The 27,533-nt window shown below is 35.1% G+C and overlaps 1 protein-coding gene across 7 annotated transcripts in view; it reads right to left on the bottom strand.

The window, feature by feature from the left end:
* The window catches only part of PDS5B (PDS5 cohesin associated factor B), a 191,750-nt gene that overhangs the window by 107,800 nt on the left and 56,417 nt on the right, over nt 1-27,533 (bottom strand). For all 7 annotated transcript variants that reach the window (XM_036249585.1, XM_036249584.1, XM_036249586.1 and 4 more), the window contains 8 exons: nt 22,302-22,428; nt 18,973-19,176; nt 15,442-15,528; nt 15,236-15,333; nt 14,480-14,606; nt 9,061-9,141; nt 4,096-4,236; nt 1,565-1,680 (listed from right to left, as the gene is read on the bottom strand). In XM_036249585.1, the coding sequence (XP_036105478.1) occupies nt 1,565-1,680; nt 4,096-4,236; nt 9,061-9,141; nt 14,480-14,606; nt 15,236-15,333; nt 15,442-15,528; nt 18,973-19,176; nt 22,302-22,409 (962 nt within the window). In that variant the 5' untranslated portion in view covers nt 22,410-22,428. Of the gene's footprint in view, nt 1-1,564; nt 1,681-4,095; nt 4,237-9,060; nt 9,142-14,479; nt 14,607-15,235; nt 15,334-15,441; nt 15,529-18,972; nt 19,177-22,301; nt 22,429-27,533 lie in introns of those variants that run through there.

The following is a 27,533-nucleotide window of genomic DNA, read 5'->3' as shown; positions in this document are numbered from 1 at the left end:
TTGGGGGGGGGGGGTTCAGGAGGTAGCCAATAGATGTTCTCTCTCATCAATGTTTCTCTCTCCCTCTCCTTTCCTCTCCCTCTCTCTAAAAACTGATAAAAAAAATTTTTTTAAAGAAAAAGTACAGGTGACATAAATTTAAATTAGGATTTTTCTCCCCAAAAAAGTCTATGAAATAAAGTCTGGGTACTCCAAGTTCTGATTTAAAGATATACTGAATGTCTATATGTAAAAATTGTATTTTCTTTTAACACATTAAATAAAACAAATTTTAAATTGAGTCTCAAAATTTAATTACTCTTGCAAAATATTTTGCTTTATTAAAGACTTTCCACTATATTTAAAGAAAACAATCTACAAATAAAACTAAGAATGACGAGCTAATATTTATTAGTTTAATAAATAACTTGTTAAATGTTATTATTGCTCTACATAAGAGATAAATCAGATTAAGAATTTAGCACTTAACAAGTACTTATAAAGGCTTATATTGTCACTTAATAAATTAGAATAAAACTAAAAGATTAAAATTGATCATAATTCATTGACAAATCTGAGCTTGAGATAGAAAGAAAAATGGTAACAAAAATAAAAATATTCTAATACAAAGAAAACAGAATAAGAATCTTTAAATCCTACTTATTGAGTTAATTGCATTATTTACTATGAGGGGCATAAAAATCCTCCTTTATCCTTAGGGTCAAAGCAGGTTTCAGCCAGGGTACCTAAAGTGGTTTTAATATATTCAAGGTTAGGAATAACTTTGGAAACATAAAGAAACGAATGAACACCTCTCACAGAAAAGAGAAATAAACAAACACTAAAAACTTTGCAGCCAATCTTGGAAGGCTTGTGGATCATTAAAAGCATACAAGAAATGCAGCTTATCATTTCCTTAAATGAGAATGTAGGAAGGAGGCTACAAGGAGGAACACCCATAATCATGTATTTATTCATTCTGTGAATATCCTTACAATATGTACCTCCGAATAATCTAAGTAAATATAATTCTTTTGTGGAGGGGCTCTCTCTAAAATTAATGTTTTGTTTTTCTTTATTGATTTTTATTGAGAGAGGAAGGGAGAGGGAGAGAGAGATAGAAACATAGATGAAAGAGAACATAGACTGGCCGCCTCCTGCATGTCCCCCACTGGGGATCGGGCCCACAGCCTGGGCATGTGCCCTGACCGGGAATCGAACTGGCGACCTCTTGGTGCAGAGGTTGACGCTCAAACACTGAGCCACACCAGTCAGGTTCAAGTTAATGTATTTTTAGTTCAATTAATCACTGCTAATAATAATACATTTTACTTTCACGATTATAATACTTTGTGAGATAACTTTAAATGTATCATCTTTTAAAATTTACTGAGAACAAGATGAAAAGGAAAAAGTAAATTGTAAATATGATCAACCATTATCAGCATTCAAAATTTCCAAAACATAAAACTTCATTTTCTTATAATTCAGAGAACACTCTTAAATGTGGATGGTGTTTTAAAATATACTAATATAAGTAGATATAAACATACAATACTTTTAAACAGGAATCAAAATCATATACCTGCCCAAGTAGCACTGCCAAAGTGGTTTGTTTTGAGAAGCCAATTCTGAATCTTTTGCCCCAAACATTTTTGCCAGTAGCTTAACAACCTGCAGGCGTTCCTCATTATCATTACTCTAAAACAAAACACAACCATAGTTTTAAAACCATAAAGCAGATATATTCGGAATAATTTTCTTATGATTTTGCCTATCCTCCAATTGCACAGATCTTTCATAAACTCTAGATGAAATACTATACATAAAAATGCTCAATATACTTTTCACAAAATTAAATCTTCAATGCTCTAATCATCTCAAATTACATTAAAGTAGTACCCCCTACACGAAAATACATCCCCAAAGTTTGATTAAATGTTAGAGGCTCTCCCCTCAACAGCTGGATCTTATTTTCATTCAGAGTCAAATTCAAAAACTAACTTGCATCAAACCCACTTGGGACCCTTGAAAAACTATTTGTGGTTTTTAAGAACACTGATAAGGTCAGGCCTATCAGTAAACAGAGAATGCCACATGACTGTCCTGATTTAACCTCTTTGTAGGAATAAGTATGTGCTAAAGAATCCCAATAGGAGAGTTAGTTCATGTTCATATACCAGTTTCATAAGAAAGTTCAACAATATGATACGTTGCACATGCAAAAACTAAAATTTCTGTTTTCTACACTATATTGTGGGTACCCTGAGGACAAGAACTCACTTTTACTATTGATTTTGTTAACTCTTAACAAATGACAGTGGTTAAATGAATAAGCCAGTACAATTCTAGAATTGAACATAATATGTGATCATTGGAAATATTAAAAAACACTGATATTCAAGATGTGGACAGCATTGTACATTTTTTTAAAAAACTTTAAACCAATGCTTCAGCCTAGCATTAAAAGCTCCCATAATATGACCTAATTCCTCTATCTCTATTATCTCTCTCATTATTCTTCTACATAAGTATTTTTCAGTTCTGGCTGTACATTAGAATGACCTCTAAATCTATTTAAAAACCAACAACAATAAAAACAAAAAACAAACAAACAAAAAAAACTGATGCCTGAACCCTATGCCAGAAATTTTTATTGAGTGGTTTGGTTTAATGCCTGGAAATGTGCTTGTTTATGAAGTCTCCACAGGTGATGAGTCTAATACGCAGCCAGTAATGACTCAGATTTACTTTACGCTACCATCCAACTATAATTTCTTGTGCTCCATAAATTCACCCAGTACCTTCCTACCTCTATGTGCTTCTGCATGATGTCTCCTTTGCTTCGATTGTATGCTGTTTGTGTCTTTTGTGACACTTATGATAATATCTGGCCTTTTATTAAATCAGGATTATTTTTTCCTCTTCCTTTCACACTAGATGTTAAATGTGCTGAAAGTAGGGATAATTCCTTATTTTTATATTTCTTCGAGTATTCAATATTTTTATTAGAGAAAATCAGACCAACCAAAAGGCATGCCTGTCTCTGCCTCATCAACATTGCTAACTACATGAACAAAGTGGGGTAGGGAGGCAGGTAAATCAAAGGGCTCACCTAAGAAATATCCAAAAATGTACCCAAGAATAAAAAAAGTATTACACTACCAACATGGACTATTTATTTTGTCATTTTTAAAAAGACAAATCAAAATTTTTAGAAACAAAAAATACAACACAGAAATAATTTAAGAACTTTTCTGTGTGCTACACTGGGGTTCATCACAGATTATTAATTATAAACAGCTTTATTTAATTTTCCTGTAATAATTTGAAAGAAAAAAGAATATGCCCCAAATCTGCAAGTGAAACTCATTATGTCAAGGCAATGGGAATATGCTTCCAAAAGATGAAGAGCAAAGGTGCTTTCAACATAGGCAAGTGTAAAATAACATGCACAAGAGGAAATAGTTCACATTACATGGAAAACAGACCCTAAACTAGTTTTATGGCTGAATCAAGCGATCTTGGGAACCACTATAAACTTGAAAACAAAAGCTTAATGTATGTATAGCTATAACTTCAAAAGTGAGTCACACCTAGCCCTGGCCAGTTTGGCTCAGCGGTTAGAGCGTCGGCCTGCGGTCCGGAGTGACCCGGGTTCGGTTCCCGCTAAGGGCACGTACTTCGGTTGCAGTTTGTCCCCGGCCCTGGTTGGTCGTGCAGGTGGCAGCCACTCGATGTGTCCCTTTCACGTCGATGTTTCTCTCTCTCTCTCTTCCTCTCTCTCCCTCCCACTCTATCTGTACAAAAGATGGAAAAATGTCCTCGGGTGAGGATTAAAAAATAAATAAATAAATAAAAGTGAGTCACACCTAGAATTTATCTGGAAAATATTTTGTGAAAAATACCATCCTTCCAATCATTAATTAGGCAACTACTATCTGCTAGGAATCATGGCGGGCACTGGAGATACACAAATAGGCATGGCACACATAAATAAACAAGAGTAACATACCACTACATCTGTAACACTCAGATAAAACCATTATAAGATTTAAAAAGCCACAAATAATGCTAATTTAGCTGACAGATGCATATTATTTTTAGAATAATTACCTTTAGTTTAAATTCAAGCTGGGGTAAAACTGAGAGCAGCAAATGACTATCAATATTATAGAGCTCCAAAATTAAGTCAAAGACATGCTCTGACAAATCGCTGATAGATGTTTTCCCAAGCATCAGAACCTGATTAAAAAACTTTTAGGAAAAAAGAATGTATTGTTAATAGAAACACCAGATAAAACACATCTTCTAAAATCTTATTATTCAATTAAATTATTATTTTATACAAAGTCAAAGCAGGCATATCAAAACACTTTCTAACAGTAGGCAGGAAACCACTACAGGCTACATGAAAAGATAAAACATGGAATTTGCCTTGTACACAATTAAAAATAACATATCAACAAACATACTACTACCAAACATACTTTATTCCTCATTAGTCTTATATTTTACCCTGTATTAGTTATTTGTCTTAATTCCCCTACTATATAAATTTCTTAAGGATAAGGGATCACTTCTTGTTCACCTTACTGTACACGGCAGATAATAGCACAGAAGATAAAGCCTAACACCTTCACAGTACGAGGCAATGCCATTTTTAAAATATGTAATTTTATATTTATAATGCAAAACCTCTTTCTAATCCTTTTTGCCTTCATTTATATTCTCATAAACAATATACAAGGCTTATAGCACTAATTAAAATCTAATTAAAAGCACACATAAACACAAAAGAAAATTCAAATTTGAACAATTTATTTTCTATAAGCAGCCAGCTCTAGGTCCCACATTCAAATGATACTACTACTGAAACTGGCAAAGACACATGGCATAATGATCAAGTTGCTTTGTATTTCAACTCTTCCAAATATGTAACAATTGACCCAGGGCATATACCACCTACTCTCAACAGTGGCTTGTCTCCTTGAAGTAGTTAAGGATTCTTTTACACCACATAAGCTGCCCTGATCTCTTCTCTCTGTGACAGTTAAAATACAACTTGGCTTAATTAGGCTTTCTATATGGAAAGTACAAGTCAAGAACTTCACATTTCTATCTCTTCTGCTTCATTTTAGTTCTTGGGTTGTTCTTAAAACAGTCTTAGGTCTACGCACCTGTAGAAACTACCTAGCTATGCAGGAAAGAAAAGAACAAATTCTATTTTACTACTTGCTCTTTATTAGTTTTAAAAATAACTTGTTTTTCCTTCTTATCAATTTTATGGGAAAAGATTTTCATGATATCAAAGGTTAAATTCTCATTTTGGTTGAAAACAAAGTGGGTTTGTTGTTTCAATTAATAAATTCTCTCCTATTTAAAAATAGCAAATCTACCTTTCCTTAACAAAAAACAATAATCCTTTCTACTATGGCCACTTTGGTGATCAAACTGTCCTCTTCTATCAGTCTGGGGAAAGCTCATTTGGAAAAAATAGTAATAATAATAAGTCCCTGGTTTAATGTCTTATAAATTCCATCAAAGTATTTATCTAACACACAATCTCCATAAAGGTAGGAACCAAGTCAGTCCCCTCCACTGTATAGTAAGGGCCCAGCACAGCACCTGCGCAGTATGTGACTAACACTCATTTAGTGAATGAATATGTCATACATAGCAGGTCATATGACACAGATATAAAGGGCCTATGTCCCGCATGAGGGCTTATAATTTAGTAAAGGAAGTGAATATAAATTTGATTAAGCATTTCCTTCCAAAAAATGTTTTTCATTTACAAATGGGTAACTAGTATTCATACTAGAAATTAAATTATTTAATAACAAATGCCTCCTAATAAAAGGAGTATAAGACAAAGGTCAGTAATAAATTCTACCTTAGATTTAAGCATTTAATTTTAATTACAAAAGTGTTTTCACATTAAATAACACATTCTCTACCATTACCCCAAGCATTATTCACAGATACAAAAACTGAGGCTAAGGAAGATTAACCAATGTAATCAAATTTTACCTATATCAAGATAGATTTGATATATATTTTTTCAATACAAAAAAATAATTTTTTGCTGTCCCCTAAAACTTCTGATTACAATGATCTGGTGAAAAATAATATTACCAAGAAGTGACCCATGTAGGAAATGTTTTGAATTGTCATTATAGGCTTCTTGGTTTGATACTGTCTTAACTTAAAAAAAAAAAAAAAGATATATATATATATATACACACACACACACACACACACACACCTTTTAGTTTTCTGCATTATCAAGTTACAACTTCTACTTTAAAAATTAATATATAACACCACAGTGATTTCTTAAGTCCTATGTATGTAGAAATCACTATCTATCTATAAAGAACAAACTTGAGCCGTGGCCGGTTTTGGTCAGTGGTTAGAGCGATGACCTGTGGTCCAGAAAGACCTGGGTTCAGTTTCCACTAAAGGCATGTACCTCGGTTGCAGCTTGTCCCCAAACCCTGTTGGGGTTGTGTGGCAACCAGTCAATGTGTCTCTCTCACATTGATGTTTCTCTCTCTGTTCCTCCTTTCCCTCTCGCTCTATCTGAAGATGAATGCAAAAATGTCCTCAGGTGAGGATAAAAAGAAAAGAAAAAAAAAAAACAAAACTTGAATGTGTCTATGCCTAAGAGTGAAAAAGACAAACATAAAAAAGGAACAGAAGTGGAGTTATTATTACCGTAGTGTCCTACCTCTATTTTTGCTAATTTTTTACTTGGAAGATAATGAATAACAGCTATTGCATGTACAAGTTAAAAAAGTTGAGAATAATTTTTAACGCTGTACTCATTTTATCCTACTACAAGACAATTAAGTTCACTAGAAAGTAATTTTACATGTATAGGTGTGAGGCAGAAAAATAAGAAGATTTACAAAGGAATAAAGGAGGAAAAAAAGAGCAATTCTTTTTTTTTTTTTATCCTCACCCGAGGACATTTTTCCACTTTTTGTTCAGATAGAGCGGGAGGGAGAGAGAGGAAGAGAGAGAGAGAGAAACATCGATGTGAAGGGACACATCGAGTGGCTGCGGCTGCCATCCGCACGACCAACCAGGGCCAGGGACAAACTGCAACCGAAGTACGTGCCCTTAGCGGGAACCGAACCCGGGTCTCTCTGTACCGCAGGCCGACGCTCCAACCGCTGAGCCAAACCGGCCAGGGCAAGAGCAATTCTTAATAACTTCTCAGCTAACCCTCAAGTAAGGCAAGGTATAAGAAAATAGAAGAAAAACAAAAATAACAAATACTGGGAATAAATATACAATTAAAACTGTGCTTAGACTATTCTACTAATTCTGTGCCTCTTGCTCCCCAGCTTCTGATAAAGATACAACAAGAAAGTATGGGTGGGGGTGAGTTCTATTTTTGCAGGCAAGAACTAAGAGCAGGAACTTAACATAAGGTGTAAGTGATAAGAAAATGTTTTTACCTTGAATGATCTGAGACAGCTAAAGTCCTACCTTGGTCCTTTTACCTTTCTTTTAACTTTTGTTATAAATATTTTCAAAGATGCACAAATGTTGCTAGTATAGTATAAGGAACCTAGTCACCTAGCTCTGACACCATTCTATCTTGAACCTTTTTTCTTTTATTATTCAATCCTAGAAAAGATATTAACATGGTATGGTTTTATTCTTACTTTTATGCCAGAAAAAGGCATAAAAGAAAGTTGTGTCCCCCTGAAAAGCATCTGGCTTGGCAATATCAATTTAAATAAATAACCACCAGGAGGTGCTCACCTAGTGACTCTAATAGGCCATGGAGAAAGGCTTCAGTCTAGGTCAACACACTTAAAGCACTATTATGTCAATAAAAAAAAATTCAATCCATCCAATCTAACCAATTTACTCCAGCCAATACCCAAGGCTCACAAAACTTATAGTAATCAACATTTCAAATTTCCTGCCAATCTTGGAGCTATTAAAACAGATTACATAATTTGATTGTTCAGCTTCTGAAAGTTTACCCTCCAAAACAATTTATAAATGAAGTACATTTTCCCTAATCATCATGTGCTTAGAATAATTTAAGACCAAAAACTGAGATTTACCAAGGTACTGTTTTCTAAAGTATGTTACTTTTCAAAATATATCTTCTCATGATGTATTTTATTTACTGAATTAATTTTTGTATATTACAAGAAAAATCCTCCTTCAATAAACTTCAGGAAAATTAAGTACATAAGTAATTATAAAAACCTTTCTTTCTCACTTTTTTCAAAAAGACAGATTTACATCATTTACATGTTTAAAGATGGATGAAAGTAGAAAGTAGGTGGAGACACAGAAAGCTACACAATTCCAGAGGCCAACATTAACACTATGCTCTAGATTTGTTCCAGAAGGAACCATTCACATGGAATACGATGTGAACAGTCCCATCTAGAGTTGTGCAACTCAGAGACCTGTGAAGAGAAAAACTTACAATAAGTTTCTATCAGTGAACCCATCTGCTGAAATACATTTCTTCTGAAAATAAATACAAGATTGTCAATCGTAAATAAGATTTGGAATAATTTTGAAAGGGCTCATTTCATTGCATTCTTCCCCTTTCTCAGAAAAGGTAGCTTTATATGGAATCTACCCTAGGCAAATCATGATAGCCAACTTTCACCAAATCAATACCATTCATACTTGCCTTTAATTTTTAAGTCTTGATATTAGTTCTTATCTTCCTCTTATATAAATCAACTTAATTTCCAAAAAGCTGTAAACAATTTATCTGAATGAAAAGTTCCATTTATGTTTTATCTAATTACATTTAACTCTAACACTAGAAAACAGTATATCTTGCTAACCAAAATAAAAGCTGTTTTAGTTCTTATGCAATTGGAATGAAAATGAATGAAAAAATGAAAGATGAGCGTTCACATTCTAGAAAGTATTAACCAAGAATAATTTTAAATGAGGAGAGAGAAAATGCATTACTTAATGATTAAAACTACATAAAATTGAAATGCATGTACCACTTGCCCAAACTTGCTTCTAGCAGTCTAAAATTTTGACCAATTCTTTGGATAACTAAGCACAACTAGGACTTACATTGGTAATGTATGGTTCAATAGCTTGGGCTGTCCTCTTCAGTAACGCCTTTGCCAAGTCATATGCTTGCTTGTTTAAATTCTGAAAAACATAAATAATATCTATATTATATTTCTCTAACTATGAAAAACAAAATATTACCTGTATTCAAAAAGCCACTCAAGTAAATGAATGAGAAAACTGTCTAAAACTCACTGAGAATAAAAAAGAAAAGGCGGGCCTGGCCAGTGTGGCTCAGTGGACTGAATGTCATCCCATGGACTGAGAGGTCCCAGTTCAATTCCTGGTCAGGGCACATGCCCAAGTTGCAGGCTCCGTCCCCAGTAGGAGGCGTGCAGGAGGCAACTAACTGATCTTTCTCTCTCACATCGATGTTTCTCTCTCTCTCCCCCTTCCTCTCTCTCTAAAAAAAAAATGAATAAAAACATATTTTTTAAAAAGTCAAAAGCATTTTTTTCTCTTAAGACTAGTCTACCAAATCATAACATCTCTTTCCAAACAAGGGTAATTATAGTCTCTTCATATCTTGTTCATAACAATGTAAAGCATATAGAAAAGGTTAATAAATGTTTAGTAGATTCAAGAGGAGACAGTGATTCTAAATCTAGTCCAAAAGTCAAATCAGCTGAGCTGAGTATAAATACAGGCTGTTTCACTCGAGGTCCTGAAGAATCAAAGCATCCTAAGAGCATGAACTGGGTTCTAGAGTGAGTGTGTGAGTGTGTGTGTGTGTGTGTGTGTGTGTGTGTGTGTGGCGGGGGGGTGCACTGAGGATGAACTGGGTTCTTGTGGGGAGGGCAGGGGGCGCACTGTCCACGGGAGGGGAAAGACAAGAGTTGGGGGCAGCTTTGGGAAAGCAGATTTACTCAAGCATATCTCAGAGCACAGGTAAGTTTAAGTAAACAAGAAACGTAACACTAAAGTATGAAAAGAAAAGGGGTGCAAAAAACTTATCTTAAGAAAATGTGTTTCTGAATAAATTTTGATGATGACAAAGAATCAAGACTAAAAATCTAAAATGAAATCAGTATATTTCTAGAAACTCACATTCAGCATTATTTTTAGATTTGTATTGATGCTTGTTTTGTACTATTCATTCATTTCTAATAGCTATTTAGTATTTTACTGTATAATATACTAAGCTTATTCATTCATTCTTTCTGTAAATTCTATCTTTGCCATTTTTCAAAATTCTCTTTTGTTCTTATTTGTTCATCGAGTTTCTCTATAAATTCTATACACTAAACTTTTGTCTATATGCATAACATGTCTTAGTCTATACTTGTCTTTTCAAGGAAGTTTAGGATATCTTAGAGAATACAGAAGTTCTTAAATTTAATGTAATCAAATGTATCAATCTTTTTTTATTTGACTTGTGCTTTACAGCTTAAGAAATTATTTTGTACAATGTGGTTAAGATGTTTTAGGTTTTCAAATAAAATTTTAAAGACTTGCTTTTCAGATTTAAATCTTTATTCTACCTGTCTGTAATTTACTTTTAGGTATAGTGTGAAATAAGAATCTTATAGTATTTTGCATATAACTAATTCAATTGTCCTCAAAAACCATTCATTTAATAGTCCATTATTCCCTCCAATTACCTATAATACCAACACACTCAAGTTTCTATATAACCATGCATCCATTTGTAAATTCTCCATTACTTCCATAGGTCTCTTTGTCTATTACGCTCTGATTATATTCAAGAAATCAGAGGAAACAATGTTTTAACACCAGGTAGGATACGTCTCCACTTTCTTATTGTTATTCAATATAGTTTGGCTGTTATTGGCCATTTGCTCTTCAATGTAAATTTTAAAAACAGTTTATCACCCTACAGACACATGCACATACACACAGAGACATTTTCAGTTTCTGTTTTGATCGGATTATCTACTCATGTGCAGAGGCCTCACATCAGTATGATGCCAAGTTTATCATATCATAAACAGTAACAAATCATGTAACATATTTAAGTCTTCTTTCACACTTTTCAGTCAGACATAATGATTTTCAACATAAAGGTCATGCACATTTTTGTCAAATTTCCCGGTAGATCAAGTCTTTGTTTAAAGCTATAAATAAAAATTTATCTGTACACTTTTTTCTGCACAGGCAGTCATATCATCTTCAAATGTCATGTTGTTTCATCTTTCTAATCTAATCCTTTTATCTTTTATTTGTCTGCCTAGTTTTATTCTACTAACTTAAGATGTCTAATTAATGGTGATTAGAAATAGCATTCTTGCCTTTTTTCTGAGTGGAAACGACATCTTTACAATGATCCTAACTTCAAAAAGAATGTTTCAACATTTCACCATTAAGTATGGTATCATACATATCCTTATCAGTTTAAGAAAGTTCCTTTCTATTTCAAATCTGCTAAAAACTTTTATCATAAATTGTAATAAATTTTATCAAATGGTCTTTTTCTATATGCACTGATATTTTTCTCTTTGATCTGTTAATTTTCACAAATATCTTAGTTTACTGCTAACATTTTCTGAATGTAAATCCATCCTTATAATCCTAAAATAAAGCCAATTTGCTCCTTATCATTTATACCATTCTGGATATTAATATCATTTTATATTGAATTTATGTTATATTTTAAATTAAATTAGCCTATGATTCTCCTTTGTTGCTTGGTTTCGTCTATTTCCCAATGAAGATTATAAACCCATAGAGTGAGTTGTGGAACATTCTTTCTTTTTCTGTAAGTTGGAAAACCTTGCTGAATATTAAATTATATGCAACTTAAATGATTAAGAGAAATCTGATGACAAGTTTATTTTGTGGTCAGTTTGAGTACTGCTGTTGATGCTGTTATTGTTACTAATGTTAAGAAAGGAGGGGTTTTGTTTGTTTTATTGATTGATTTTAAAATAATTTAAATTTCTGTTGTTGGTTAAAGGTTAAGATTTTCTCTCTTAAAACAAATTGGGCAAATTGTGCATCCTAGGAATTTGTTTTGCCGAATTCCAAATATGTTAGCATAAAATATTGTTCATATCATTGTCTTTTGATCTTTACTGTGGACTATTCCCCATATCATTCCAAAACTGGATACAGGGTGAGGCAACTGTAGATTTACAGTTGTTTGTGTGGAAAATCATACAATAGTACTGACAGATGTCAGAGGGGAGGTGGGTGGAGATGTACTGGATGAAAGATGGTAAAGAGATTAGCCAAACACCATATATGTATAGCCCTTGGACACATACCCAACAGCGTGGTGATGGCCACAGGGAGGGGAGGGGAGGAGCTGGGTGAAGGCAAAGGGGGGAAAAACGGGGAACATGTGTAATAGCATCAATAAAAATAAAGTAAAATAATAATACAAGAATACATTCTGTATTTCATGTGTTACAACTGTAAATCTACTTTTGCCCCAGCCTGTATTAATATCATCTCCCTTTAAGTAGTAAATTTGGGCCATTCACATTTATTGTAATTCTTCTTTTTATTGTAATCCTTAAATTTTTAACTTCAATACTTCATTTTAAGTTCGAAGTTAATCAACAACTCTATACTCCTGATGATCACTAAAATCCTATCACTCATGAACTCTATTCAATCTTTACTTTTTAACCCTCACCTGAGGATCTGGTTATTGATTTTAGAGAGAGGAAGGAGAAGAAAGAGAAACATCGATTGGTTACCTACCACATGCACCCAGACCAAGGATCGATCTCGCAATCTAGGTATGTGCCCTGATCAGAAATAGAACCGGCAAACTTTTCATGCAGGGGATGAAGTTCCAACTTACTGAGCCACCCGGCAAGGGCTCCATTCAATCTCAGATGTTATTTGTATCCAGTGTTTTAAGATCATTTCCTTAATGCTACTTTAATTAATCATTACAATCATTATTGCTGTTTTTGTCTTATACATCTTATTTAGAACATTTCTTTGTTCACCATTATTTCTTTATCTCACTCCTTTTAACTTCAATTTCCATCATTCTCAAGTACTCAAAAAGCAGTTCTTTCAGGAAGGATCTATTGACAAATGAATATTTAATATCTTAATTTCACTCAAGTTGGATATGCATACACACCCACAATTTATTTTATCTTAGCACTGAGGAAATGCAGTTCCATTATCTTCTGGCATCTATCCTTACTATCAAAAAGTCAGCAGTTTAACCTTTATTCCATGGTTAATGTCTATGCCTTTTATCACTGGGTGCTTTATAGATTATTTCCATTGTGGTGTTCTACAGAATGTGCCTGGACTGGAATTTATTTTTATTTGTTCTGCTAATGACACTTTTGCTACCTAACCCATAAATTCAATTTTTTCGTCAACTCTGGAACATATTCTGCAAATTTCTATTTGAACAACTCTTCTCCACTCCCTATTTGGTGTTCTGAAATCACTATTAAGCATATTGAACCTTTCCATCTGTCTTTCATGTCTTAGCATCATTTATGCTTTCTTCATCTTTATCTCACTGTGTCTATATAATTTCCTCAGATCTATCTGTAGTTTTCTAAATATCTTTTATAATCCAATAATATTTTAATTTTTAATGGGCTTTCTTTATTTCTACATTTTTTCCTAACCTCCTTCTACTCCTAGCTATTGTTTTTTTAAAAATTATTCTTTATGTCTTTAATACTTTTAAGCATATGTCGTCTTTAATCATTTTAATTGTGTTTTTTGGGGGGTTTTTTTTAGATCTTAATCTTGCTATTTGCATTGTCTGAGTTTCAGCACTGATTAACTATGTGTTTGGATATTTTGGACTATGAGGTCATTTTCATTGAAGCATTATTTGTGTGAAAGCTGTATACCTTATAAACTTAGATTATATTTTACTAGAAAGGTTTTAAGTTTGCTCAGATATTTATACTGGTGATTCCTACAGTCCTCTTTTTAACCTTGACCCCTTGTGAGTCATAGAACCATATTTCCAGCTGCTTACTCAAAAATTAGTTATTTTCAAAAAACAGAACACACAAACACACACACATCCCCGTTGACTAACATCACTGAGGCAAGAAATACTCTCATCAATATATCCCCTTGTCTCCAAATAGACTTCCCTTTTACTGTCATCTCTCCTTTTAATTTACACTAGGCACTATTTGATTGCAGCATCTCCCAACACAAAGTTATGTAATAGCATTTAAGTAGCTATTAAACTTACTTCTTAAAACATGTTATTGAAAACTGAGTTATTACAGATATTTTCTCACATGAACTAAATTATTTCTTCTTTTCATTTAATTTATGACTAATAAGTGCATGTTTATTAAACATGAAACACAATAATATTTATCAATATTAATCAATGAAACAGATTCGCCAAAACTAAGGTTTAAAGAAGAATAAACTATTCAGAATAGAAGCATAAATTCTGGGCCTTAACATGAACAGGTTTTAGATATACTTCAGTATATACGCTACTTACTTTATGGGCAGGTACCAGATTTACTAAAACTGTATCCAAAAGCTCCTGAGATACTGTATCACCTTCACAAATAATAGAACTCATGAGGTCTACCATATGCATATGAACTTTCTGATTGTGGCCATTGCTGAAATTCAAAATAGATATTTAGGTGTAACTAAAATATTTATGATTTAATTATAACATGGTATTAACAAACATTACACTTGATAAAGAAAGATACTAAAATATTAATTATATCAAATTCTATATATTCATTTAAAGCTTCCCTCTCTCCCTAAATCTTATAGTAGCATCCAAAATCTATTTTTAAACTACATTTTCTGGATTACTTTTCCCTAATTTTAACCAGTCTTAAAATCAAAAGTAATTAACTCAAATGCAACTTTAGTTTTATCTTAAATTCAGAAAATCAAATTGTTCTGTAGTTAATTATAGTAATTTTAAAGAACACACAAATCAATTATTCACATGAATTTAGGAGTCAGTAATATGTAATTTAATAAAAGACAAAATATAATAAAAAAAATTTTTACACTGGGTATAGATTGCCTTAATGTCACTCTTGTATTATTCTTTATACCACAAAATTGATTGTTCTGTTTATTTTAAAACATCTTTAAAAATTTTAAAGAATTCTTAAATTACGACTCTTAGCCTTCCAATTCATCATAATACAGTTTAAGCAGATTAATCTATAAGTTTAAAATCCTTTATATTAAAAAAAAAGTTATAGTCCTAATAAAATAAACTTACTTTATAACTGAAAATAATGTTCTGTATAATTGTGTAAAAATTTCATTGCTATCTTCCAACTCAAAGCATATGTTATATGACTTGACCCAAGCAATGTTCTAAAAATAAGAATTAAAAAGATGAAAGATAAACACTTTAATTAGTAAAAACAAACAAGTACAAAAACCAGTTTAAAATGCCATCTCAAGATATAATGTATTGCTTACCTCAAGTAAATAAAAATACCTATTGAACTGTGGACTCTTTGTATCCTCTAACCCCTTCAATTGCCTTGTAATAAACATAAATATATCCTTGAAAATAAGAGAACAAAGTATTGTTTAGATTATAAATGATAAATTAAAATATCCACTAAACCACTAAAGCTAGTTCAGCACTTATGTGTATCTACCATAATAAATTGTAAAGAACCAAGAAAAAAATATTATTTGGCTGGAATTTTTTAAAGAATATCATCATATGAAAATACCAATTATCTTATCACACTTCAAAGGAAAACAGTAAATCATTTACCACGATCTTGGAGAAAAAATTCATCTTACAGCAAGTTAAAATAAAAAAAAAAAAGACCTAAAAACTGAGTAAACTAAATTTATGCTAATTTTATCAGAATAAAAAAGGTAGCAAAGACTGCAAGTTGATCAGGTTTGCTGGAAAAGCACTATATATGGTAATTATATAGGAAAAACACAGTTTTGGAGCCTTGAAATTCCAAAATAAAATCACCAAGTAAAAAGACAATGGATCGCAAAAACTTAGAAAGTTTACATTTCCCCCACCAGTTTTCAATCTATCTCTATCCCTTGCTTTTTATTTTTTACTACATCCTCCCTTGTACCTGGATAGAGAGAGGTTCAATGTCACTGTGAGTAAAATTTTTATGAAGATGATATTTTAGAAAAGTTTGAAAAAGGTTGAAATTATAAAAGGAAATTCTGCAAAAAAAAGCATGCTAATCGATTAATAAAAAGAAAACAGAAAACCCTGGCCAGTTTGGCTCAGCGGCTGGAGCAACTGGCCTGTGAAGAGTCCTGGGTTCGGTTCCCGCTAGGGACACGTACCAAAAAAAAGAAAACAGAAAAAAATGTTTCCCTTAGAAGTGAAATGATAAACAGGCGTATTTTTTAAAGGGAAGAAATGTAATATGCAGATGACTAAGAGTATTTTCAAGAAAAATACTATCAAAAATACATCCCTCAAAAATGGTTACTTTGATTGTATTGTAAAAAATATGTCCTCCATGAATAAAACCCTTGTGGTTTGACTGGGGAAACTGTCATGTTTACTCTACCTGAAGATGGAAAGACAACATTCCCTCATTTATAATCTCTCCAACAATCACTGACCTAAACATGAAATGAAGTGTAAAGGGTTTTAGACGACAACAATAAACTGACAGTGGAAAGGTGAGAGTCAAAGTGTCAGAAGTTTCTATTATTACTACTGTAGACAAAGAAAACTACAACTTTGATACAAATAGAGTGAAAATTATTCCATGAATATTTAGAAAGCACCCTCAAAAATAAGTATTACCCCAAGAAAATAAAAAGGAGGTACAGTGGAACCTCGCTTCTCAAACTTAATTTGTTCTGGAAGGCTGCTCAAGAAGCGGTATGTTAAAAAACCGAATCATTTTCCCCATTAGAAATAATGTAAATTACATCAATTCGTTCCAGACCCCCAAATGATTCCCTCTTTCAAACTTTCTTCTCTATAGTACATGTCTAATGTACTGTTTGATATATAAACAAACCTTTTCCTAAATTTATCGAACCACCCCCACCAGCCTGAAACAATCACTTCAGCACTCCGTGCAGTGGTGTCTTTCAGGAGGTCAGTATGCAGCATCGTCACTTTTTCACATCATTGCCTCTGAAATGTTGTCATCAACTAACTGCTTTTCATTTATCCACATCAACAACAGTTATTTCTACCTTTTCAATTGCCTGTTATCATTGTCTCTTTCATAGCATTAGCAACATTAGCACTTTTGATGGCCCCTTTATGTTCTAAAATTGAGTTAATTGTCCATTTAGCCAGCAACAAATGCAAAAACAAAAAACCCAAAAACAAATGAAAAAAACACACAAAAATATTCACAGCACAATTTCCTGAGATGTTAATAACAGGAGGTTTAGTGGTAAATTGACTCATATGGAAGCATTCTCTCCTTTGTTTATAGCCTGACAGATTCTTTTTGTCACAATGATGTATCAGCATGAAAGGGTTGTCAGGTCCAGAACCAAAGTTTGTTCAACAACCAAGACACTTTTTTCCATGAACAAGATGGTCAGGAACTGAATCATTTCAGATGGAAAGACATCTGAGAACTGATTTGATTGTATTTATAATTAAGATCCAAAAAAAAGATAACTAAATTTTTCAGCTATAAAATAATCCAAAGGCTCTCATTTAATCTCAGCTCTTCGATGTTCTCATAAATTCTCCTGTTATGAATAGCACTGATCTGTAGCTATTCTTCTGGGAGGACTTTTCATCACCCCAATGACATAGGTCACTGATTTGCAAACAGAAATCCACAAGAGAGGTAGAAAAAATTGTGTAGTAGAACTCTTAAGTTAACTTCCCTCTTCATGAGAACGCCAACAAGACACCTTGTGAGGAAGAGCCACAGCCTAGTCAATCAAACACAACCACTCCTTAAACCAATTAAGTGCCTCCAAATGGGAAGTTCACAATTGGAAGTCAAGATATACACCTGGGTATACAATGCCATAGGCCAGTTCATGTTACCTACTTTAAGTTTTTGACCATTTTCAACTCGTAAAATTCAATTCCACTTTTAAATACAAATATCACCCACTACCTCTGCCATCTTGAGATTCTTTTTACCAATTAAAATGTAAAACAAGCATGCCTAAATAAGTTTAGGCATTCCATATTGGAATGTGGCAGACTTGATCAAATGAGCAGGTTCCTCACTCCAATTATCAAGAAATAACTGTATGAATTCAAGAATCAAGTCTTAGTTGTTTTTCACCACTATAAACCCAGCTCCTGACACATCATTAACATCAATACTTGTTAAATAAAATAAACCTAAATTGTCTGCCATTTTTTCACACTCAGTATTAATAATCTTCCCATGGACTCATTCTCTTACCCAGTTTGTTTTTTTCTAATTTTCATCCTAACCTACTTTATTCAATATGCGTATTGCATATTTTCTGCTAGCTAGATTAGTCATGCTATTCCATACCTTTCTCATCTTTGAAAGATTTTCCATTCATATGGCTTTACTTACAACTACTGTAACCAAGTACTAGGTGTCTTTTCTATCTTTTCATTAAAATTTTGTTCATTTTATTTTCTTCAACACAACTCATACATCACATCTTCCTTTAAAAGAATTAGAATCCATATATATTCAGGTTGATATTAGATACTGTCTTTTAAATAATAAACATGGTCTTTAATATATTGATTTTCAAAAGAGAAAGAAGTGTGATAATGAAATAAAGATAATGATGACATAAAAAGTACAAAATAGACTCAAGATTGGAAGTTGTTTAATAAAAGCAAATACTAAACTGGGGATAGGGTTGTGGGGAGGAAATAAGTTCTAAAGAAACCAGAAGTTTAACAAAATATTACTGCAGCTAATGCCTAGTGTCCAAGAATCCAAAGAAATTATCTAAATACTTTAACTCCCAGTATAGTTAGAAAGATAAATAAAGTATCAGTCAATCTTGGCAGTTCTTTATACCAGTACTTGCCTTTAGTTTATCAGGGGATGTGTAAGGAGCTTCAGGAGCATAAATCCTGAAAATATCAGCAAGGCAGCAGGCGACCAGCAGGCGAACATCTTTATCAGGATGCTTGAGGAAAAAGTCTGAAGCAAGATGTAAAGCCAGGTTTAAATAAAGCTCCTTTTCTTCTTCCGAGTCCTGGTCCATATCCATGAAAGTTTTCACAACCATCTATACAAAAACACAATAATCAAATAACAAAATCCCTCATATAAAAATAAAGTCATTTGAAACAAAAGCCATATTAATTGCAAAGGTTAAGCTTCTCATAAAAAAAATGCTTTCATTTTTCCCCTGGAAGTGTCTCTCTGAGAGAACAAGATCCTTCTAAAAACTACAGGGTAAATAATTTTGCTTTAAAAGACTAAGTAAAATACTGTTCATTTATCCATCATACCTGCTAACCGAATTTTAAAAGTTTAAAACTACTCTTAAATAGTACTTCTGATCTGTTACAACTGGACTAAAAGGACTTACTCCTTATGTATGTCCTTCTTAAAAATAGCATTTTTTTTTTTTTAGGGGGAGAGAGAGAGAGAGAAACATCAATGTGAGAGAGAAACATCCATCGGCTGCCTCCTGCACACCCCCTACTGAGGATCCAGCCTGCAACGCAGGCATGTGCACTGACTGGGAATCAAACTGGGACCTCTCAGGGTATGGGACGACGCTCAATCCACTGAGCCACATGGGCTGGGCAAAAACAGCACCCTTTTAAAATAATATATAATCCTTTTATTAGAAGAAAAGTATAGCTCTCAAGAAAAATCTAAGATAAAAATTTATTTTTCCATCTGAGCCACTAAGCACTCCAGATACATGGGCTGATATATTCAGCTAAAAAGGAATATATAAATAGATTCAAGAAAAGATGACAAAGATGCATCCCTAACATAAAAAAGCTATCATGGGAGACTACCATAGTATCCAACAAGATATTTCTTGTGCCACAGTAGAAAAGATTATGATATGAAGAGCTCCTTAGTAGGGCTCAATGGCATGTATAGAATGAGCAGAAGGAACCTACGGGAAATGGTTCCTTTTTCAAAAACATTCACATAAAAGTGAGGTAAAAACAAGAGTGGGGAGAAGCAGTGTTGTTTGAAATCTGTGAAGAGCTTTCTCTAATTTTAGTACTAGTAGTTATAATGAACCCTCACTTCAAATGGGACTTAAAATTGCCTAACTTGACAAAGGACCAGGAAAGGTAACCACCTGGCATCCACTAGGTGGTGCTGCAAATACTAATCAACAACGGGCTGGTCACCAAGCATCAATGTCTAGGACTTGGTCCTGGGGACATACAGCGAAGATTTTCACTCTGTTGTAGAGCTCGACTTCTGCGTAATAATAAATGTCCAATGTCTTAGAGCAGCCGTGGGAAACTGTCCCTCGCAGAGACTTCAGTTCTATTATGTCAGATGCCAGAATCAACAGTAGACTAACCCTTCCAGTCTAGCACTACAGTCAGTTTTAGGGTATAGTGTCCAGACGACTCTCCTAACTTCTTAATTTTATTACTTTTAGGACATATGCTTTGATGGCCTAATGTATTATGAAAAAGAGACAAAGGAAAGAAAAAAAGATCTACATGCAGAGAACTGTTTCTTTCTCTACAATTTCATCACATAAGAGTGAGAGATTAAGTATATTTTTAATAAAATATTATAGGAAACTCCAGAAATGACATAACAACACCTTACATATTAACAAATTGTTGTAATTTATAAAACTACAGGTGCACTTGGACATGTCAAAAATGATCATCCCACACTAAATTCTGTCTATATTTCTCTAAGAAGTTTGCTAAAATAGTGGGAAGTATAAATTAGAATAATTAAAGAAGATAAAGTATAACCAAAATACTGTTGGGCATAAATGTCTACAAAATATGAAAGCATACTACAAGCACTAAATGTAAGCACTGTGCAAACATTCTATGACTAACAAACAAGTTTACTCAAGGACTAGATAAGGGGAAATTCCTTACTACTGTTTACAACTTAAATGGTTTTATAAAATCAACAATAATTCATCTATGAGTCCTCTGAATTAAAAAGGTGTCTGAGAAATAACATCTCTAAAAGTTACTAAATGTTAATCAGCTTATACGTGTAGTCTCTATGTTTAAGATTAGTTTCTTAACAAACAATAGGGTTGTTTATCTATCAATGTTGAAATATAAACAAAAATGAGGAAATGAATATATTTGTTTCCCTAAAAATTCAATAGGTCAAGAGAATATAGATACACAGAAAATGAGAAATGTTCTATCTAGAAAGGGTTTGTAGCTTGACTGTTTTTAATAAACATATACTGGTTCCTAACTAGATAAAATATCCACATATTGGTAAATTTAATCTGCTCAAAGATACATATTCCCTTGGATAAGAAACATCTGATATTTGACATCCTAATATTTTAAGCATACTGCTATAATATTAAGACTTTACATGAAATTTATAGTAGTATCAAGGTGCTTTTCTTGTGATCAAAATAAACCATGTAGCAATATGTACCTATAAAATAGTTCTCTGCTTTAAAATTCCTGGGCGTTCAATGATTAATTACAGCAAGTTTTCAGTAAATAATAATATATCAAGCAAAATAAATGACTAAGTTGATACAAACTGAAAGGAAAAAAATAAAATAAAACATCTGAACTAACTGATAAATCAGTTTAACATTCTCCTTGGCCACTCTGTTCCTTCATCATTTCAACAATCAAAAGAGACCATCACTGCCATGAAGGAAAAGGTGAGATATTATTGAAACATATATGAAGGGAGCCCAGCCACAGAGTGACTGCCTCATATATGGGAGTTCGGTTTACATCAATGTTGATTCACTGCTGCATGTCAGAGCAGAGAGAAAAGTTAACGGTAAAGCTCTCTAACTTACTCTCAAAATAAGTTACCAAAAAGTAAAATACAGCCTGAGAACTCAATACAAAAACTTAAAATTTGGTTTCTCAGATTAAAATGGTTGTTTTTATCAAATAAGTGAGTAGGGGACAACTTTCTATATACAAAAATGGATGAGTATTATTGATTTGTTCTTTATACACAAGTATACAAAGCCCTAGAAAATTTAAGCCTCACCTTTCTAACTGCTCCCCCATTAACAACAGCTAAGGAACCCTACAGTTCTGTATTGCCTCCACTCTCCGAGATCCTTTCCCTTCCATTCCCTGCTTAGATTTGCTTTTTCAATTTACCTTAACAAGATACAGCACTATGTGTGTGACCCCACACCCTTAAAAGAATGTCAAAAAAACATAACCCAATTTTACTCACCTTTAACCGTCTCACCATCTCTTCTTTAGATATTTTATCTGAGATTTCCTTGACACCAGGTGGATAAGTAATTTTTCCATCATTAGTCCTTGTCTTTGAATGAGCCATGATGGATATATTTTTACCCCTAAAACAAGAAAGCTATTAGGTGCAAACCAAAATAATAAGCATAAACAACACATAATAAACGTGAAAAGTAACATTCCCTAATTTACAGTAATTCACTTATCTAATTAATGAAAAGCATTTTATTGAATATTTCTTAAATTTTCCATTTTCATTAGTGGCAAGCTAGTTTATTTGCACTAACCCTCCAACTACAAAAACTATAAATGACAAAAAATATCCAAATAAGCAAAAATTTTTAAGCACCACAAATCTTGCAGTTCAAAACCTGAGAGAATGTAGAAACATAGAGAAGTAAATAGAGCACTGGAGTATTACATTGTATCCACTTATGCTCACTAGGCACCTGCCAACCCTGAAAAATCTCTAGTTCAGTTTTAGTGTTCTCATGGGGCAAGGAGAGCAGGAAAATCTAAATCTGTCCAGGTAGAATGGCAAATAACAGACCCTCTGGATTAAAGCAGAATACTACCCCTCCCGCCAAAAGATTACACCTGCAAAAAAAAAAAAAAAGAATAAATCACAAATCAAAATGTGCCTATACCCTCGTCATCACCCACAGGCACAGCAAGAAGGCTCCTTTGGTACTAAGCACAGCAAAGTAATAACTGATACAAGAGAGCAACAGCTAATTAGTGTTGGCCATGGGCCTGCACATTTACTGAGGTCCACATTACCTATGAAGTCCAGAGAACCTCAACACATGAACTCAGTGACCCCCTGACTGGTTGTGCCTCCAAGTACTTAATTATCAATAATTCCAAGTCCTGCCTGGCCAGTGTAGCTCATTGGATTGGATATCATCACATGCACCAAGAGGTCACTGGTTTGATTCCTGGTTGGGGAACATGCCCAGGATGCAGGTTTGCTCCTCAGTAGGGGGTGTGCAGGAGACAGCCAATCGATGTTTCTCTCTCACATCAATGTTTCTCTCTCTCCCTCACCCCTCCACTCTCTCTCTAAAAAAAAAAAAAAAAAAAAAAATCAATAAAAATATATTTTAAAAAAATAATAATAATAATTCCTAGTCCTGCCTAAAGAGCAATGTTCCTTCTATGCCTCAAAGAATCCCCACTATGTTTCTAGGACAATGAGAATTATCAAGTCAAAAACTACCAATTACCTAAGAAAACAAAGCACTACAAGTACGAACCAGCAGAAATATCAGACCTCAAGAACAGACTCCCAAAGACTTCAGATATTATAATTATCAAACAAATTACAAAACTTATAAATTTAAAAAAAAGACAACTCTAAAATATCTATAAGAAATAAAATTATTAAAAGTGTTGAATAGAAACTTCTAAAAATGGAAAAATAAAGAACTGAACTTAAAAACTCAATGGATGAGCCCTAGCCGGTTTGGCTCAGCAGACAGAATGTCGGCCTGCAGTCCATGGAGTCCTGGGTTTGATTCTGGCCAAGGGCACATACCTCGGCTGTGATTTGTCCCCTCCCCAGTTGGGGTCGTGCAGGTGGCAACTACTTGATGTGTCTCTCTCACAATGATGTTTCTCCCTCTCTCCCTCCCTCCCTCCCACTGTCTGAAGATAACCGTAAAAATATCCTTGAGTGAGGATTAAAGAAAAAAGACAAAAAAAACTCAATGGATGAGTTTCTCTGTAGATTAGAAAAACCTATTAAAATTAGTGAAATGAAAGAGAAGTCAGAAGAAATTATCCAAAAGTATAGAAAAAACAAGCATAAAAATAGAATAAACAGAAAAAGAAAGGACAGAAGGTTTAACCAATTCATGAAGTACAAGAAGAAATGTGGCAGAGGCCCCTATTTGAGGAAAGTATAATAAAATACCAATCCACAAATTAAAGAAGCAAAACAATTAAATTCAAAATATTGATAATAATTATTCTAGAAAACAAACACACTTTAGAGCAGATACATTAATTTGACAGAAACAGTCTTTAATTCAAAATTATAGGTCATTTCTCAACCAAAACAATTTAAGCCAAAAGACAACAAAATGTATCCTCAATGTGGGGAAAAAATATGATTGCAAAGCTCAATTTTACATTCAAGGAATATAATTTTATAATTTTCAAGAATATGGTGAAATAAAGATAAATTAGCCAAACAAAAACAGAATTGCAAACTGTAACATATTAATATAAATAGTACGTAGAACAGTGTTCAGCACAGTATGATATACATGATCAGGTTAAAAGAATGAGGTATTGCCTGGCCGCGTTGCCTCTGCAGTTAGCATCAGCCCATGGACCAGAGTCCCAGGTTCGGTTCCCGCTAAGGAAACCCACCTCAGTTGCAGTTTGTCCCTGGCCCCTGTTGGAGTTGTGTGGGTGGCGACCACTACATGTGTCTCTAATTGCATCAATGTTTCTCTCTTTCCCTCCTGCTCCATCTGAAGATAAATGCAAAAATGTCCTCTGGTGAGGATTGAAAAAAAACAAGACTGAGATATTAAAATTTCATTATAGAAAGCTTACAAAAAAACAATATACAATATAGGTACAGAGAATTCTTTTCTTTCCCTAGGAGATGGCGGCGGGCAGGACCGGAGGGAGGGTGAGTGTGTGAGGGAGTGTGAGTGGACGTGAAAGTGGACGACCAAACCCGAGCAGTGTCGAGCCACAGAACAGAAGGTCCCTGTGCTGTGGACGGAGCAGCTGGCTACTGCGGTGAGCGGCCCTTCAGGGCGCTTCTCCCTGCGCCACGAGGAGGTCCCAGCACTCTGGAAGATCCCGGGTCTTCCCTGGGAGGAGGCAGTGGGAGCGGTTAGGGCCCAGCAACCTGAGCCCATCAGCGCACCTGGCACCATCAGACCAGTGGACACTGTGTCAACACTGACCCGTGCACAGTAGTGGAGCTCCCAAGGTACCAATCGCGGAAGCCACAGACAGCCCGGAGCCCAGCACCATTCCCCACAGTAGCAGCCCAATCAGAGTCCAGATACACCCCCAGCAACAGAGGCTGAGGAGCAGACACCCATCCCCAGGCAACAGAGGCACAGACTAGCAGATGAGACCCATCTCCAAAAACTACAGCAAAAGCTGAGCAGGAATGGAGCCCCACGGGGCAGCAGCACTACCCAGCCACCAGCTGCAGGACCTGGGGCTCCACAGAGGCCTGTGCGGTCCAGCAGCTCACAAGAGCAGTGGGAAGCCCCAGCCCCAGAGGGACTGGTGCGATTCAGCTGCCCTTGGGTGCTGAGGGGTGCTGGGGCACCAGAGAAGCCCGTGCGACCCAGTAGCCCACAACAGCAGTGGGAAGCGAGAGCCTGAGAGGGACTGTTGCTATCCAGCTGCCCAACAGTGGTACCTGTGGGATACTGGGGCACCAGTGAGGCCTCTGCAACCCCCAAGGACCTGCTGGATGCTGAAGCAACAGAGGGGCCTGTGTGAACCAGCAGCCCATAAGACAGGCATTGAGCTGGGTCCCCAAAGGGACTGTGCTATCCAGGTACCCACGGGACCTGTAGGTGCAGGGACACCAGAGAGGCCTGTGCCACCCAGCTGTGCACAGCATAGGCTTAGAGGATGTGAAAATGGAGGCAGAGTGAATGGAAGCTACAAAGACAATTTCCCAGGACCAAACGGGAATTACAACTAAAATAAAGACAAATCCTCAGAAAAAAGCAACAGAAAAGCAGCAGGACAGGACCATATAACCAGGGACACTGGTAGGATCTGCGGAGGCTCGAGAGGGTGGAGGGCTGGGAGACCACAGACAGCAGCAGTCTTAGCTGTGAGCAGACCCCTTGGGGAATAAACACCAAGCCCACTCCACAGTGCCGAGAGCCAGGACAGAGCACTAAAATAGCCACAGCCAGTCACCTGGGGGCTACGGCAGAGTGAGGGCAGACTGGGATGGAACTCTGTGGGGACACCCAGGATTTGGAGGGCACTCAGAGTTTTTGATGAGTTGCGGCCACAAAGGATGGTGGCCAGTGTGCTCCTTCCCAGAGCTGTGGGGAAAAGCAGCAGCAACCCCCCTTCGGAGATTCAGCCTATCCCAGGTGAGGCAAAGAAATGCAAATTGAGGCTCATCAATAACCAGCATCTATCCCAACCACTGGAAATCCTCTTATGCAGAACACCAGGGTTACATTCCAAGACACTGAGTAACTGAGACCACTAGCCTCCAGGAAAAAGCTACAGGATAACTGAACCTTTCCTGAGCTTGCAAATCTACCCAGGAATGTAAGACTTGACAGTGGTGTTTAACGTGGGCCCACCCAGGTTCACCAAACCCAGTACAGGGAGCCACAAACAGCAGAACACCAATACCCACAGGGAAAATATGGCAGGCTCCAACACCCACAGAGATAGCCAAAACAAAGAAACAAATCCAAAATGAAAGAACAACAGAACTCGATTGAAGATGAGATCACTGAAATGCAGTTAAGCAAATTATCAGAGGTAGAGTTCAGAGCCAGGATCTTGAGGAAGCTCAACAGCATGAGTAAGAACATCAGCACCATGAGTAGAGATAAAGAAACACTGAAAACCAACCAAGTGGAAATGAAGAATGACATAGCAGAAATTAAGAACACATTTGAAGGACTAACCAGCAGTGTAGAGGAAGCTGAAGACTGGATCAGTGAATTAGAAAACAGTGTAAGAAAAAAAATCAACCAATCAGAAAACCAAAAGGAAAAAAAATTAAGAAACAGGAAGACAGCTTAAGAGAACTGTGGGACAACTGGAAACGAAATAACATTCTCATCATAGGAGTCCCCAAAGAGGAAGAAAATGGGCAAGGGTTAGAGAATATATTTGAAGAAATAGTGACAGAAAACTTTCCTAACTTGGTGAAGGAAGAAGGCATTCAAGTTCAAGAAGCACAGAGAGCCCCAAGTAAGAAGAACCCAAACAGGCCCACACCAAGACACACAGTAATTAAAATGCCAAAAATTAAAGACAAAGAGAGAATCCTAAAGGCAGCAAGAAATAAGCAACAGGTTACCTACAAAGGAACCCCCATAAGGCTCTCAGTTGACTTCTCAACAGAAACACTACAGGCCAGAAGGGAGTGGCATGTAGTAATCAAGGTTGTGAAAAACAAGAATCTGAATCCCAGATTACTCTATCCAGCAAGGCTATCATTTAAAATAGGTCAAATAAAGAGATT

The sequence above is a fragment of the Molossus molossus genome, unplaced genomic scaffold, assembly GCF_014108415.1.
Source record: "Molossus molossus isolate mMolMol1 unplaced genomic scaffold, mMolMol1.p scaffold_m16_p_9, whole genome shotgun sequence".
Classification (NCBI taxonomy): Eukaryota; Metazoa; Chordata; class Mammalia; order Chiroptera; family Molossidae; genus Molossus; species Molossus molossus.
Note: the sequence above shows the minus strand (reverse complement) of the source record. Positions and strands in the feature narration are given on the sequence as shown.